Source organism: Eurytemora carolleeae, unplaced genomic scaffold, assembly GCF_000591075.1.
Source record: "Eurytemora carolleeae unplaced genomic scaffold, Eaff_2.0 scaffold153, whole genome shotgun sequence".
Lineage (NCBI taxonomy): Eukaryota > Metazoa > Arthropoda > Copepoda > Calanoida > Temoridae > Eurytemora > Eurytemora carolleeae.
Window position 1 is genome coordinate 216746 of NW_019396203.1, and position 16747 is coordinate 233492.

The following is a 16747-nucleotide window of genomic DNA, read 5'->3' on the forward strand; positions in this document are numbered from 1 at the left end:
TTCTACTAGAAAGACTAAAAATCTAGTTCTCATACAATAACGTCTTGAACAAGATTTAACTCAAATTTATTGGAATCTTAAAGTTGCAAGGAACGAATTCTAAGGTTGACCCTTCGTGAATAGATTTCGTAATTTATAGATCAGGTTAAATAGATGTTTCATAATTAAACTAAAGTTGAATAAATGTTTTGTTTCTCCGGCCTTCTCAGCAATGCTCGTCTCGTCTTACATACCGTTGTACTAAAATAAAAATAATCAATAAAATAATAAGATTTTATCATTCATTGATTTCAAGATAAGTGCTAATTCATCAGATCGCAGATCAAGCTGTGATAAAAGGGACTGTGAGAGTAATTTTAAGTGACCCCTCATGCCAAGAGAGCAATGCCCGATTTAAAACAGTATCCTTAAAAACTTTGCCTGTTCATCGAGTAGAAAGATCTCTGTTTTAACATATTGGAACCCGCTTGAATTCCTCTAAAACGCGGCCTGTACCTCAACCTCAACGTAGATGATCTGGTACTTTCAGTCACAACTCAAAGTACCGACTGTTGTACTGTTGTACGTTAAAAGCGGATTTAAAACGTTCATTCAGAAGAAATTTTGTCTGCCAATTCTAAAACAGGTTGCAGACTAAGTGTATAACTATTAAAATCGTTTCAGTAGATTTTTATAGATATGTCTGACATCCTTTATCAGTCAAATATAGATATGTCCGACATCCTTGATCAGTCAAATATAGATATGTCCGACATCCTAGATCAGTCAAATATAGATATGTCCGACATCCTTTATCAGTCAAATATGGATATGTCCGAAATCCTTTATCAGTCAAATATGGATATTTCCGACATCCTAGATCAGTCAAATATGGATATGTCCGACATCCTAGATCAGTCAAAGGTTTAAAGGGTCCCGTAATGAGTCGAGGATGATATTCTTTTTAAATTTGAAATCATGCTTACAGTCCCTTTAAAATTTTGCATTTAAATTTTACATTAAACTTTTTGAGAAAACCGAGCTCCAAGTTATTATTTCTAAAACGATTTTTAATGTTTTTTTTTCTTGTTCATTTATCAACTGTCAAAAAACAAATGAGAAAATGAATTGAAAACCTGTTTGCATTGTCTGAGTGCCTCATTAAATCCTTCACAAAGACTGATATCAGATTGGTTCTGTGCACACTGGATAAAGTTCTTAATCTCATAGGCACAAGGTCCTAAATACAGGGATAGTAAAGATTTTAAACCATTGCCGATAATTGTGATTAAATTAAATTTGTGTTTTAATTTAAATTAGCGAGATTGAGGAAAAAACTTCAATAATTTTCTATTTCTATATTAACAAATTATGTACACATATTTAATTTTTAAAATAAGCATTAAAAAAGACACAAATAGCAGTTTCTTTGTGTTATAAGATAGATCCTTTAGTCGCGCTAGCGCTATTTTAAGTAAAACCGCAATAGTTACACTAAAGTCACGTATTAACAGAGTCCTGTGGATAGATAGATACAATTAATGGTAACGCGACTAAAACTGAGAAAATGTCAAATCAATGTTGTGAATTTATTTTAGGTCCAATTTATAATCCGATTTTTTTATTTGAGCTTGAAATAAGCTTGTACCGTTCTCTTGCTGTTGTTGTTGACCGTATTGAGGTTGTTGTCCGTACTGCTGCTGTTGCTGTTGTTGAGCAGGAGCAGCTTCGTTGCTGCTGCTTCCACCACTAAATAACAAAATAGAAATGACAAATCTAAATTAACTTGTTATTAAGGGGTAAATATTTCTTTACAAAGTCTTCCCCAATCGCGTCGGTTTTACTGAATAGTTTTAAAACTATTAAGAGATAAAAAAAACATTTTTTAAACAAAAAAAAATGAAATTTTTTTCCACTAATGATGCAACGAGTAAAAAACTTTCCCCACCTAGGAGTGTGATTAAATACTTTTAATATTTGTAAAACCCTGCTTGGATTTTTAAACAATTGTCTAACCACAAGATTTGCATGATAACAGACGCGTGTCAAATGTCAAATAAACATTAATCAATTAAAAGGGAAAATTAAGAATTCAGGAGTGTGTCCGTTCACTGACCTGTCNTTAAAAAAGGGAATTTTAAAGGTATTAAATTTTACGAATGATCAATTTGGAGAAGAAAACCAAGAAACATTATAATATGCGAGAAAAAAACCGAGTTTACCAAGCTTTTGTCAACATGAATTAGTTCGGTACAAAAAAGCAAGAAAATTTGTCTGATATTAAAATAAATACGCCTGAGATATATATCAAGGCGTAATCATGTGAGCTGAGTATTTGAGGGCTATTTTTCAACAAAAAGTGACTTGTCCTTTTAAGTGTAAAAGAAATTGCATCCGTTGTATGAAAGGTAACCAAACCTGTTGACGCTGTGTAATAAGCTGGCTGGCGTTAAACTTGGCAACAACAGCCTTGAGAACCTCGTTACAGATGGAAGGAAGAACCTTGTCATCAAAATCCTGACCAAGCTCTTGGTGGAGGTTTGGTAGGTGCAGAGCATCAGGTCGGGAAAGTACTCTAAAATAACACGATAAGGTAGATCCAGAGAATCAGGACGGGACAGTACTCTAAAATAACAAGATTAGGTAGGTGCAGAGCATCAGGTCGGGAAAGTACTCTAAAATAACACGATAAGGTAGATCCAGAGAATCAGGTCGGGACAGTACTCTAAAATAACACGATAAGGTAGATCCAGAGAATCAGTGTCCGAATTTAATGAATTTGTAAAATATATCTTAAGACCGAATTTAAAGAATTTGAGCGGCGGCTTAAATTTAAGCCGCGGCTCAAAAATGGTTGGTTTCACTTAAAATTGTATTCAATGTTTCAAGATTTAAGCCGGCGCTCAATTAAAACCAGTTATTGGCGGATTTAAGACGCGGCTTAAATTCAATAAATTCGGACACTAGTTTCTTATATTTTGATATTTTTAAACCTGTAGTTCTTGTTTCTTTAAATGTATTCTAAGGGTATTAATGGAGAGTATAAAAGTTTAAAAAAAGACATCAAACCTTTTCTTAAAACTTGTTTTTTTCTAATATATCTTACTTTTCCTTAAGTGTTTATTTGTTGTGAGACTCATATTTTTGCCCCCCCCCCCCCCCCCCCCTCTCATTTAATGAAATTAGGAGGGAAACTGAAAGAGAGGGCTTATGGTTGGTTGACTTATGAATACCCAGCTTAACATTATTGGAAAAATTGAAATATTTATTCAATATCAATAAATCAGAATATTAATATCAATCCTACTTTTTATAGTTTATGCATATAAAATAAAAAAATATATTTAAAAGATTCCCTTATACCTGAACATGCCGGTCATTGCGCTACCGGCCACATGGCCGATAGCTGATCCAACAGCTACACCTCCAGCGGTAGCAGCCATCTGCTTGAACATACTTGGCTGTTGTGAAGCAGCTCCGCCCATCATGGGAGCAGAGGCAGGAGCAGCAGCTGGTAGGTTCTGGGCTGGTGGAGCAGCTGCCCTTGGAGGAGGAGCAGCAGCGCGGGAAGGAGCATAGGCTCGAGCAGGGGCACGAGGAGGAGGGGATGCAGCACGTCCACGTCTTGGCATTTTATCTGTAATAAACTACACTTCTTAGATTTAAAGTCAAGAAGACGGATTTATTATTAAATATAACTGACATAATGCAAATAACCAGGCAGAGGTTGAAGCAAAGAATTTCAACCAATTTTATAGAATAAAATGGCGCTTATTTCTTGGCAAGCCCCAGGAGGGCAGCATCAAAGGAGGGTTCTGCCACGTTGAGGAGAAGGGAGCTTGAGTTAAGGTAAACTCTGTTCTGACTCTGTGCAATCACAGTTGCGATCTGAGTGGAAGCCTTCAGCTTTCTTAGCTTGAGATAACCGGGGTTCTTGGTGATTGCAACTCCGAGCATAGTTGCAGCTTGGGCTTCTCCGTCGGCCTGGACGATCTTCTGTTGTTTCTCCATCTTGGCCTTCTCGACAGTGTAGGCGGCTCTCTGGGCCTCCTGCTGGGCGATCTGCTTAGCCTCAACCGCGGCGGCGTATTCTTTACCGAAGGAGAGTTCGGTAAGAGCCACGTCGTCCAGGATAATGTTGAAATCTCTGGCCCTGTCGGTCAACTGTTTCCTGATCAGCATGGAAACCTAAACAAAACAAAGATTATACGAGAATGAGATGTGCAAGAAGCTGGTCCAGATATTTTCTAAAACAGCCCGGCCTCCTACTACCTAGGAGAGGCACAACCTAAAGGAGTGGCGTGATCAATGTAACAATATTTGATACAAATATTAAATATTTGAGCCTACAATATTAATATATTCTAAATCGACACGTGTATTAAAAAATGATGATCTAATTAGAAAATTAAATATTCACGTTCAATATTTACAATCAACATATGTTCGAAAAAAATTATAATTTTCAACAGAAAAGTAACACTATGAATAGTCAGGATGTTTAAAATAAACCTTTAAAAAAGGGAATTTTAAAGGTATTAAATTTTACGAATGATCAATTTGGAGAAGAAAACCAAGAAACATTATAATATGCGAGAAAAAAACCGAGTTTACCAAGCTTTTGTCAACATGAATTAGTTCGGTACAAAAAAGCAAGAAAATTTGTCTGATATTAAAATAAATACGCCTGAGATATATATCAAGGCGTAATCATGTGAGCTGAGTATTTGAGGGCTATTTTTCAACAAAAAGTGACTTGTCCTTTTAAGTGTAAAAGAAATTGCATCCGTTGTATGAAAGGTAACCAAATGCAGAGCCCTCTTATAGAGAAAATGTATTGGATTGTAGAAGTATAATGGAGCATTTTGGTACCCTAAATAGGTCAACTTCAAGGTCCCCCCTGTGATTTTTGCTACGGTTTTTGTTAAATTTTGGTTTTTTAGTGTTTATTATAGTGTTTTTTTTCTTTCCTCTTCCCCTTTTTTCTTTTACCTGAGAGAGATATTAACCATCTGTAGATCCTTGCTACCAGTAGGGGAGGTGATCTTTCTTGGTCTAGCGCGGATATCGTAAATAATAGGATACTGAAATATAACGTAATTAATTTTTTTTATCCAGAATAAATAGCAATGCATGGCATTCAAAAACGTTAATTTTTAAAAAAAAAATGGGAGTAAATAAACTCCCATTTTGTTCCCTTTGGTTGATGACGCAATTTTATTCCCGGTTATTTTATTAAAAATGGCATAAAAATTTAATTCTTTATTCCCTTATATTTTTTAAATGAGTTGTATCTTCTCAGCTAATTTAAAGTTAACAATGATAACTCCCCCCCCCCCACTTCCCCTTGACGGTTTACCCTCCCCTTCTCAACTTACTAACACCGGGACGAATGGAGCTTGAAACATTTCTTTTATCAGTCTGAGTCAGGCTTGGTTCTAGAAAAATTTCAGACTGACAGGAGAACTTATTACTTTAAATAATTCTTTACTTTCATAATTTATTAGCTTTGGAACCCAGCGTTGCCCAGGGTACTCATAGTTACTCCCGCTGTTTACCCAAACTAGGGTCTTAAATTTGCAATTTTAGCCATTATTCCCTATAAAAGTTGACCCATTCAATTAAGACTCTCAAAACCAAGCTAAGAACATTTCCGTGGTCCCGGGGTACAAACAAACAAACAGATATTACTACATAAAATATCTGAAAGTTTCTCCACTTGTCTGTATACCTGAAACCAAGGGATTCTGAAGTGTAATCCCTCTGTAAGAGCATAATCCTGGATTCCTCCGATCCTATTAAACATAATAGCTCTGTGTCCTCCATCCACTGTGAACATACTCTGCTGTAATCCATAAGCACCTGGAAAATACCAATAATTTTGAAGTATAATATTCTGATGTTTTTGTTAGAGTATACATTGCTTAATTGATCTTGGAATTGAACTATATATAAATTTAATCGGGCCCGTCCTAGTTTACGATTTTTAGACCCCCCCCCTCCCCCTCCTATCAATTTTGTACATGAGCACTTCTTTCAGCAATTTTCAACAAATTTAATGTATTTTAAGACACTTTCTGGGCCGAGCGCTGCGGCCAAGACAGGCTAAGGCGCCGAGCGCCGCGGATAGGGGGCCGGGCGCTGTGGACACATGGTCAATTATTATCATGTCTTACATATAAGATCCGTGTACAAAATTGATAGGAGGGGGGAGGGGCGCGGGGGGTTCCGAAAATCGTATTATAGGGAATTACCAATTAATCAAAACTAATTTTCTTATCAAATGTGAAAAATCTATTGAAAACTGAAAGGAGCCATGAGAGCAATTCTAAGTAATCTTTGATATTTAAAATGCACGTAACACCCATAAATAACGTATAATTCAACAAGATCAGTAGAATTAATTAAATATTATAATTTCATCTGACTAACCTTAGTCTTTCCATTTCCCCCCCCCCCCCCTCCTGTAAATTTATTAGACACAACATTCTCCTTAGATAATACCAACCAAGACTTATCATTGACGAATTACCTGCTGCAGCGGCGGCCAATAGTTTAATTCCTGTTCCAAGACCTTTGGGAGCCTTTCCCATCCTTCCTGCCAAGTCATTCAGTTTGTCAGCCATTTAATATTATATTCTATCTGTAAATATCTTTTAATTTTAGGAGCTGTTATCAGAATTTAGGAGTTTTAGAAATTTTGGCAATTTCATAAAACGGAATTTGAACCTTTTCGCTTCATTTTCCCAAATTTCAATAGGGAAGTACAATGCAAACTTCACTCGTTAACACTTTTGATGCGTATCACTACAGAAGGATATATATAGGATGTTTCATAACATAACTTTTATAACGATTTACCAAGTTTTCGATGAATTTGCTTTCATTTTTTTATCAATGCGTAGATGGGAATGGACAGCGGTATTCTTGTATTCGGATATGACGTAGTTAGGGCTGCGTAGAATTTAATACCCTTTAAGATATGGCTAAAGTCGTCTTTGATGAAGAAACCTTATCCGTATTTCTCAGCACTCTCCCCAATTTTCTTCATGCGAGTTCAAACATGTTATTAATCAGTATACGTCATACTTTTTGTGTACACATTGAAGTAGTATAATGACGAAACCAAAACAAATATTTGTGAAAACTAACTGTTCTCGTTCTTTTCTGTGCCCGTGCCATATTGTGTTTAAATGTCAAATATTGTATGAGTTGAATTTATGCGTGTTCATAAATTCAATATGCGGTACATGATCTGGTAAATTCCTACAAAACGATTTGTGGACTTCCCCCCCCTCCTATCAATTTTGTACATGCATGATCCCATATGTAAGAAACGGTTATAATTACCATCGTGTGGCCTCAGCGCCCGGCCCCCTTGCCTGTCCTAGCCGCGGTGCTCGGCCCCATAACCTGTCCTAGCCGCAGCGCTCGGCCCAATCATTGTCTCACCCTAACCTAACCCCAAAAGATCATGTACAAAATTGATAGGAGGGAGGAGGGGGAGGTCGAGGTCCAAAAATCGTTCTATAGGACAGACCCTCGTTAATGAACGGAGAAGATATAAATATTTTTTTTTTTGCAATTAAGAACTGTAATTAGATAAAATGGCCGAGAAAAAAAATTCGTGTACAGGTACGTTAAAAATACTAAAAAGTATTCTAGATGTGCTTCCCTTTCTCAATTTCACTTTATTACAGCCCTTCTTGGGTCCGTCCCAGTATATACGATTTTTGGCTGGGGGGCGGAGGTCATATTGACCCCCCCCCCCTCCTCTATTTTCTTTCTGCTATACATATCTATTACAATTGATATATTTTAGGCTTTATACTTCTAAAATCTGAAAATTATGCACATTTTCATAAATTAAGAGCATACTAATTTTCAGTAGGCTAATGGCATAAGGTGTCATTAAATTAGAAAAATTTGAATTTTAAATTTTCACGATTAGATATGGTTTTAACAGGTTTAAGAAAAGTAATTATTACTCTGATGGATCTCGAGTTAGTTTAGAATCTCTTAATTGGTGATGTTTAATTAAAGCAAGGTTAAAACCAAGCAATTGGCAAAAACTAGTTGTAACCACAATAGTTGGCCGTGTTGTGCTTCACACTGAATTATTGGGTTCTTCTGCCCCCCTTGCTTTAAACAATGGTTAACAGGGATGATTTAATTAATTAATGCCATGCTTGTCATTCTTGCCATCCTAATTTTTCGTAAATCAAAGATATTTTTATTATAAGGACTGAAGAGGGAACACTCTGGGTCAAGTCTAAACCAGGATCTGAAGAAGAAGAAAGAAGGGGAGAAGATTTTTGGAATTAAGAAGGAAGATGAGAAGGAGGAGAAGAAGATCGTAGTCAAGAAAGAATGTAAAGAAGATAATGTAAAAGTGAAGTTGGAACCCTGTAAAGATGAAAAGGAAAGCATAGTTGATTGACATCGAGATTAAGGAGGTGGGGGCCGGGGTTTAATTTTATAATTTTTACATGAAAATAAATTTGAAATGGGTTAATTATTGACACAAGACGTCTACATGCCATGCCATACTTTAATGGGCACATTTTATTGGATGGGGAAATTAATTTTACAATTTTTATTAGTATTATAAAATTCTTATGCTCATCATTGTTAGCTGAAGTCAAAGAATGAAGATAACACCGTAAGGAACAACCAAGGACAGCATGGGGAACCCTCTGCTCTGGATTGCATAGAACCTGTTATTGACGGAGCAGAAATCCAATCTCCGGGTGTGGTAGGAGATAAGGTTGGAAGGATTCAGGAGATGGACCCTGCTCCTGAGGATTTAACCAGTATTTCTAACGATCACGTCATTAATTCTGAAAATGAGACGGTTATTCACCATCACAAGAAATGTGACAATCAAGAAAACTTCAACAATGCTAGCCAGGTTCAGATTGAGAAACGATTAGAATCTGATTCTACAGTGAGAGAAACAGTGAATCAGGTAAAGTTTCTCGGATAATTTAGTTTTTATCAATGTTTCGTTTGTCATCTCAATTTATCTCAAACAAAAGTTTGTTATGATAAAAAAAACTTAAGTTTGTTTGAGTAAACTTGGGAGTTATGAGAAAAATGGGGGGGGGGCTATTATATTCTGGGTTTAACAATTCCCAAATTTTATTAATCTCAAATGTTGGGAATTTGTCATTTCTAATTATTTCATGTTATTATGCGTTTAAACCTACATTAAGAAAGTAAGTACTTCAACCCTGGTAATAACAAGATTGTTTAAGTAACTAATTATTTAAAGCATGTCTTCAGAATCCCGATCCATGACCTTACGAGAGTTGTTAATTGCTATAGGTTTGTTTTGGGTTTGTTGATGCACATTTTTTATCATGGTCAAAATTTATCGGAGTTTATGCAAAACGATAGTTTTTAGCAAACAGGTTTTCAAGTACTTGACAATATCTCTGGTTTTTAGGATAAAATATTGCAACGTTGAATAAAATCAAATGTTAACCGAATATGGTTATAAAGTGTGTGAAGTTTCATTGAAAGTTTTTAATAAACAACCCATAAGAGTTAACAACACTACATAAAGTGCACGGATCTATATAGGTACGCTTTGTTTTCCCAAAGAAGCTGAGTACTTGCCTCAAACTCCGAATTAAAATTTATGATAACTGGAACCTAATCTTAGATATCAGAGGCCAAATATAAAGGATTTGAGCCGCGGCTCAAATATGGTTGGTTCCACTTAAAATGTTATTCAATGTTTCAAGATTTAAGCCTGCGCTCAATTGAAACCGGGTTTTGGCGGGTTTGAGACGCAGCTCAAATTCATTAAATTCGGACTCAGATGTTTCAAACTATGAAGTCTGCCAGATAATATAGTTAGAAATATCAAATGTTTTGCCACCATGTTTAAAAAAATTAGGAATAACTAGATTTGAGGCGTGTTATTGGACCATTAACAGATTACTTATTGCTTGAAAAAATAGAAAGCATCTAGATCAGGATACTAAATGCACTGGGATTGTTCATAATTGGTGAGAAACGTAAAGGACTAAAACAATAAACACCTTTTTTATTATTAACATCAGTATCTACTTGCATCTCATGGGGGTAAGAAAGATAAGTTATCAATATTATTCATAATTCTTATACCTGTTTTTTAACAAACCGAGTACTGGTTAACAACCTTGTCATTTAAACTGATCAGGTTGAGGATGTAAGCTGTGCTGGTAGCGGAGAATCCGGAAGGTTGGATTACCTGCAGAGGAAGCTTGGAGATAATCTTTGTTTCTATGATAATACGGCAATGGGAGCCGACACAGGAGAGATGAGAGTTAATTCGTACGGAGATGAAAATAAAACCGAGAATAACTATAGAATGAGACTAACCCAGAACTATAACAGAGAAGGTTCAAGTGTTCAGATTGGTTTTCATCAGGAACAACAAGTTTATGGAGAAGGTCCGAGTGTTAAAAGTAACGACGCTGCTTTTGGACGAAACATGTACGGAAATATTACTCATGAGCAGAATGTTTATAGAGAAGGTTTGGGTTCTATGGCCTTTTCCGGAGAAGGTTCGAGTAAGCAGAATACTTATGTTGCACGGAACATTTACGGAAAAGGAATAAGTACCGAGACTTATGCTTCTCAGGAGAATATATTAGGACGTAACATATTTAGGGAGCTTTCCCTAAATAGAGCTGCTCCTCAGGAGCGTAACATTTACGGAGAAGGTCCTAGCTCTAGGAGTAATACTTCTATTGATAAACGACCCATTTATGGGATAAGAGATGGGAACCAATATGGAAGATTTACAAGTGCAAAGTCTACATTTACAGCTGAAGAGTTGAATATATACGGAGAAGGTTCCAGTTCTCAGAATAAAACTACTGCTGAAGAACGGAATATTAACGGAGAATGGCTGAGTACTCCGCACTTAACCACTGCTGTAGAAGGGGACTTATACGGAGAAGGTTCCAGTTCTCAGAATAAAACTACTGCTGAAGCTCGGAATATTTACGGAGAAGGTTTCAGTTCTCAGAATAATACTACTGCTGAAGCTCGGAATATGTACGGAGAAGGTTCAAGTTCTCAGAATAATACTACTGTTGAAGAAGGTTCCAGTACTAATAATAGAATTACTACTGAGGAGCAGAGGAATCACGGAGAAGTTTCTAGCACCAGGATTAGAACAAACGAGGAAGCTTTAGAAGAAAGGAGTAAATCGACAACTGAGGCTGCTAAGAATGCCCTGAAATCCCTAGAACGTGATGGATACGATGGATATATTCCTGTGTATGGAACTGGAACCTATGCTGTGATCAGAGCTCTTTACAGTGAGAAACAGGTATGATTCACTTACAAACTGAACAGAGTGCCATCAGCTATTCACAACAGAACCTTCAATTAAGTTACATAGGGTACTTTTGTAAATCGTCATAAATTTAGATTTAAATGAAACGATTTTTCTCCTTTTATCTAAAAAAATAATATTCACAGAAATATTTCTGTTATCTTTTAGAAATTTCCTAAAATTTTAACATTGTTTTTGGAGACAAAATTTCTATTTATCTAAACCGTTCATTTACTTTTTGGTCATGGGGTCTAGGTTTTGGAAGATTAGGCCTGATCGGTTCAGCCGTTTTGAATTTATTGATTTCAAACAAGTAGACAAAGTTACAATACAGAGTTACCCACAAAAGATGAGTTTAAACTGACGATCTGAAATTCTCTTAATAAAACAATGAACGTTGGGCCTGGTCCTCTTCATTTAATTTTATTTGTAAATATTGAAATAAATTCTTTTTGAACTAAGACTAAGGAAAAAACTGGTTAAATTTCTTACAGTCGTCACTAAATTCTTATCTCTCTTGGGTAACCCTGTCTTAGTTTGATAACGTCAAAGGAGTTGAGTCTTCGCCACAAACTCTGATTTTCTAATTCATATATCTTTGCAACGCAATATCGTCGACTTTAGATATTTCAAACAATGAATTATGTTATATCAAATAGTCTAAGTTTTAAATGTAGAAAGTTAAGATTTTCAGGTTCCAAAGATATAGTGGTTAGTAAATTTGAGCTTGTGGCAAAAGCTCAATTCCTTTAAAATGTTATCACAACAACATTCACCAATTTTGATAAAATGTCGAATATTCTCATAATAACTAAAATAAAATAAAAAAATGTCGAATATGTTTTTGTTCGGTTTCTAAAAATACATCAACTTTTTAATGAGCCAAATAGCTCCTCGAAAAATTATAAAAATAATTGCATGTTTTTCAATTTTCAAAAGGATGAGTGAGGAATCTATTCTTAAGATTTAGCCTGAACGATTTAAGTGTTTGTAAACAAATGATACTTTTTTTGTGAATATTTAAACGACTAAATATGAACATACTTGAAAACCCTACATTTTTTTCTACACGCAAATTTTATATTAGACTCAATCAACTTTTTAAAATGTTTCATTCTTTAACATTTCCTGATAAGTCCCGAAAACCTCAATTCACGATCCAATATGTAGGACACACTGTATAAAAAAATATCATTTTTCATCCTGTATTTGCAGGCTGCAGACGACAAAGGGTATCTGTACAAGCGAGAGATTCTGGTGCGTTCACAGATCTTTTTCCCTTTCGTCGCGAGCAAGACAAGCCTCTTCTCCATCGAGAGTAGCATCAGGCACAGAAACATTCAGTCATGTAGTGACAGTACCAAGGACATAACGACCGTGACCATGACCATGGATATGGTCAAAGAAATTAAGTCTTTACAACAAACTATAATTATCTAATCCATATTATTTAGGAACCTAAATGTCTTAGACCTTGGATATTTCAAACTTTAGAATTCTGCTAAATAAAATAATCTAAGTTTGAAATATCAAATGCTTATTCTATCAGGTTGCAAAGATAATTAGGAATTTAAAAAAAATTATTTCTGGCAATTCCTTTACAATTAACTATCGATTTTGTAAAATACTGATAAAATAAAATTTAAACTTTTTGGTCTTGGTATTTTCCTGGATTTTGTAGTATTAGCATAAAACTCCTTTATTCTAATAATCCTTTATAAAGGAGAGCTGTCAAGTATCAGACTCCGGATGTGTTATGTTCTCCTGCTTGTGGAAAGCTAACGGACATAATTTCCCTTCGATTAATCAAGCTTATTTCCTTTCTCATGGGTTGCTTTCTTTAAAACCGGTTGATTACAGAATAGTTTTTAATTTTAAGGGTCTGTCAATGGATTTTCAAGGAACCCATCATAGAATAAATTCCACAAAGATTTGGAGTAGTATCCATGCATTTAATTTTTTCAACGATTTCTTAGTTTTTAAAATTAAATTCGAGCCAAATTTTGTACCCTTCTTACTCAGAACTTCTTTGCTATAGACATCCGAAAGTTTTTCTTCTTGTTTTACTCCAAAGATTCCTCCACCATTTTCTTAATATTAAGTAGTAATCTCTGTTTAATTATGTCTGTCTGTCTGTTGATTTGGATGTCCAATCATAACTCATGAACCCATGAACTGATTTCACTCAAATTTAAATTGGGGAATATTTTTAGTCTGGTTTGAAAATTTCAAGTTGAGTGGGTTGACTTTTAAAGGAAAAACGGTTACGTTGTGACAGTTCAGTGGTTGATTAAATATAGTAGAAACATGTTGACAGACTTTTTGAACGCAATGCATAGACTTATGCAATGAATGTTTTCTGTGAACTAATAGTCTGAAAAGTCCGTTGATAAAGCGTGGATTGGTTCTAAGATGGGGATCTCCGTATGTCTACGCCTTGTCGGAGAAAGGAATAAGGTTGGGCAAGTACCTGGAGGAGGCTTATGGGATTCCAGAGAGAGGAGGTCCTGGGGCAGCATTCTTTCCGTACTGTCAAGCTCTTGGTTTCATCTAAGACTTGTCCATGATTCAAACCTGAACTAATTATGGACAATATCTCGTACATTTATTTTTGACGTTATTTTTAAATTGTTTGTTTTTTTCGTTCCAAGTTTTACTATTATCTTGCAACTTTTTTATTTTGTTTAACCATTTCGTAAATTTGTTAATTGAAATCTTTATTCGATTTTTTGTCAGTTTGTTTTTACATAAATTGACCATTCAGAAAATTTGACATTTAATATTGTGATGAACCTATTAAGTTTGCTAATAGATGAACCAGTATCATGTTGTGTATTTACAATTTTGTAGATCAATCTTGAAAATGTTCTGCAGCGGAACTGATAGAGTCTGAAATCCAAGCAGTTCGAACGACAAGGTTGTTAAAGGGACTGAAAGCTTGAACTTAATTGTGGCCCTCGATGCAAAAATGACGATGCCCGCTCTTCCCGCTTTATCTAATATACGAATTATAAAGTCATTTTTTGTTCTTTTTAACTCTAGGTATTTTCCTTTGTGGTTTCTATACTAAAACATGATTATAGCGCATTTCTTACTTAGCAGAAACAACGGAGATATTATGTTACAGTTAAATCATTAATCCATACATCGAAAGAATTCATCAAATGTTGTATTCTTCACTTTCTGATAATGGAATGTTGCAGATATTTAGTTTTTTTGATTAAATGATTATATGGAGCTCTTTAAAACTGTTCCCGCATATTCATGGCATGTATTTATTTTCGCAAATACTGAGATTTACGTAAACTACAGGGTGTCCCACGAAACATGACAGTATGCAGGACGACTTGAATGTCGTCTTGATTTTTTATATAATTTGCTGCGTTTATTTTTCAACCTAATTTTAGAAGTAAATTTCTAGAGATAATAATCACAAAATTTCCCTTGTCCTGCCATTTCCAAAATGTGGTTTGCCTTTTTTGTGCTTCCAATATTGCCCGAGATTTGAAGAATTTCGTTCAGATTTCGACAATTTTGCTTTTATTTAACAAAATTGAAATCTGAACCAAACTCTTTATATCTCTGGTAATATTGAAAGCACAAAAAACGCAGACCACTTTTTGGAAATGCTAGGGCTAGGAGAATTATATGATAGTTGTTTCAAGAATCATACATGTTAAAGTAGATAGAAGACTAAATGTCACAAATAAATTCAAATACCAAGCTTTTGTCATGTTTCGTGGGACACCCTGTAGTATAAAACCCATTGAAAAATTATTAAGACGACATTTGATAAAATCTTTCGATGTACGGCTCATTTAGGGTTTAACTGTAAAACGACTATATCTTCCTCATTCTTGATTAGACAAAGGTTGTATGAGTTTGAGACTCTAGTAACCTCTAAGGGAAGGGATTTTCATGAAATTTTTTTGGTCAACACTTTTTTCAATAGTATTCTTCTCTGATTATTATTTTATTTTTAAAGATTTGAACTTTTTATTACATTCATGTTTTTTCAGTGAACGCCATGTTTGAAATTTTCAATTGTTTTCGATTGAATCCGTTCAAGACAGGTATAATAGTAGTTATACTTCAAAGATTCAACCTCCCTCCCCCTAACACTTGAATTTTCTAGCAAGGAAAACTTAAACGATCATTTCAATTGAAATCTTTCAAATCAATGTCCTAACCGCAATGCTCGGTTCCTTAGAAATGTCCATAACTCAACCCTCAAATATTAAGATTATCATTTAGATTTTTTGTTTAAAAATTTAAAATTACTTAAAACTTGATTGGAGGTAATTTAAAAAGAGGAAAATTAGTTCAATTTAACAATTTTTATTCAAAGGACTATAATTGTAAATTCAACCATTTGCAGACTAAAGTCAGACCGCGTCAGTTTAGTTGCACCAGCATAGTCCTTAGTCCTTTTGAACGCTAGTCCATATGAACATTAGTCCAATTGAGATGACATCCTTGAAGGGAAAAGTTACGTCGTCTATACGAAATATCTCTGAAATACTGAACTTCCGGCCTTATACTGCATCGGACCTACGAGAGCTGTTTTATTTTCTATTATTTGAGGGTTGGTTTAGGTTTAGACAATTTTTGAGCCGAGCGCTACTGCGACCACATGTCCAACTTACAGCTTTAAAACCACGTGCTAGTAGGTCCGAAGTGAACTATAGCGGATGTGGCGTAGGTCAGAAGAGGAGTACAGCGGATACGCGTAGATCGAAAGACACAACCCCTTATTTGATTAAATTGCATGTTTCATTGATCGATTGCAGCCGTGCAAAGACGATTGTTTGATGAAGTCTACGCAGCTGATTAGACCCTGAACGGAGAAATTGCCCCGAACTAGCCTAGAATCATACGATTGTTGAAGGAAAAACATTTTTCGTTTTTTTTATCAAGTTTTCCGTTTGTTTTCACGCTCAACTTTTTAAAAATATTTAAAAGTATCAATGCCAACTTATATTTACTTAAACATAACTTTTCTTTTCTCCATGTTACGGATTTTAAAAAGTTTTATTTTAAATAAGCTGTTGGTTGGCTGTTGTTTCAATCGCTTAAACTATTTGATTTTTTTTGTAAAAATCAAAACATGTTTCAAAATTCGATGTAAATTGTTGTGGTGCATTGTGCGTGCCTGATTCAAACAATTGAAACACGTTATTGTAAATATTAAGTGAAATGTGATCTCGTGTGTAAGGCGTGATAATATCATGGTTTTCCCAAATCTTTTAAGTGTAATTTTGTGATTAGAGAGATATACACACATGTATAGTGACCCTTCATTTTGAAAGAATTTAAAGTCTTTTCTCACTAAAGTATTGATTTTGTTAATTGTATGTATGCATGCAGGGTTGTATATTAATTCTTGAATGTAATTTCTTAGAGTATGATTTTTGACCACCCCCCCCCCCCCCC

General features: G+C 35.0%; 3 protein-coding genes across 4 annotated transcripts in view; 1 reads left to right on the forward strand and 2 right to left on the reverse strand.

The window, feature by feature from the left end:
* Nucleotides 1–49: 49 nt before the first annotated feature.
* On the reverse strand, nt 50–3634 carry LOC111698013 (coiled-coil-helix-coiled-coil-helix domain-containing protein 2). The gene is made up of 4 exons (XM_023468225.1): nt 3343–3634; nt 1628–1728; nt 1116–1219; nt 50–240 (listed from the first exon to the last, which is right to left on the reverse strand). Exons 1-4 carry the CDS (start codon nt 3609–3611, stop codon nt 226–228), a joined length of 489 nt encoding a protein of 162 aa, XP_023323993.1. The 5' UTR covers nt 3612–3634; the 3' UTR covers nt 50–225.
* LOC111698014 (prohibitin-2-like) lies at nt 3627–6643 on the reverse strand. Its single transcript, XM_023468226.1, is given in 4 exon segments — nt 3627–4167; nt 4842–5063; nt 5711–5841; nt 6512–6643. Coding segments are annotated over 4 exon segments (864 nt in total). The 5' UTR covers nt 6606–6643; the 3' UTR covers nt 3627–3750.
* Nucleotides 6644–7078: 435 nt separating this feature from the next.
* LOC111698001 (uncharacterized) overlaps nt 7079–16747 on the forward strand; it is a 14128-nt gene continuing 4459 nt past the window's right edge. Inside the window, exons 1-8 of one of the 2 annotated variants that reach the window (XM_023468208.1) lie at nt 7079–7237; nt 7513–7614; nt 8223–8401; nt 8615–8947; nt 10169–11308; nt 12530–12642; nt 13688–14231; nt 15334–15387. In XM_023468208.1, coding sequence (XP_023323976.1) covers nt 7587–7614; nt 8223–8401; nt 8615–8947; nt 10169–11308; nt 12530–12642; nt 13688–13868 — 1974 coding nt within the window. In that variant the 5' untranslated portion in view covers nt 7079–7237; nt 7513–7586 and the 3' untranslated portion in view covers nt 13869–14231; nt 15334–15387. The remainder of the gene's footprint in view (nt 7238–7512; nt 7615–8222; nt 8402–8614; nt 8948–10168; nt 11309–12529; nt 12643–13687; nt 14232–15333; nt 15388–16747) is intronic. The other variant, XM_023468209.1, reaches the window with a different exon arrangement.

Bases quoted from the DNA above. Each gene is read 5' to 3' on its own strand.
- LOC111698013 (XM_023468225.1), bottom strand. From the start codon at position 3,611: ATGCCAAGACGTGGACGTGCTGCATCCCCTCCTCCTCGTGCCCCTGCT. The intron at 1,729-3,342 runs GTATAAGGGAAT...TTTGTTATTTAG, and splicing joins GCAATGACCGGCATGTTCAG to TGGTGGAAGCAGCAGCAACG. The intron at 1,220-1,627 runs GTACAAGCTTAT...CCCTGTATTTAG, and splicing joins ACAACAACAGCAAGAGAACG to GACCTTGTGCCTATGAGATT.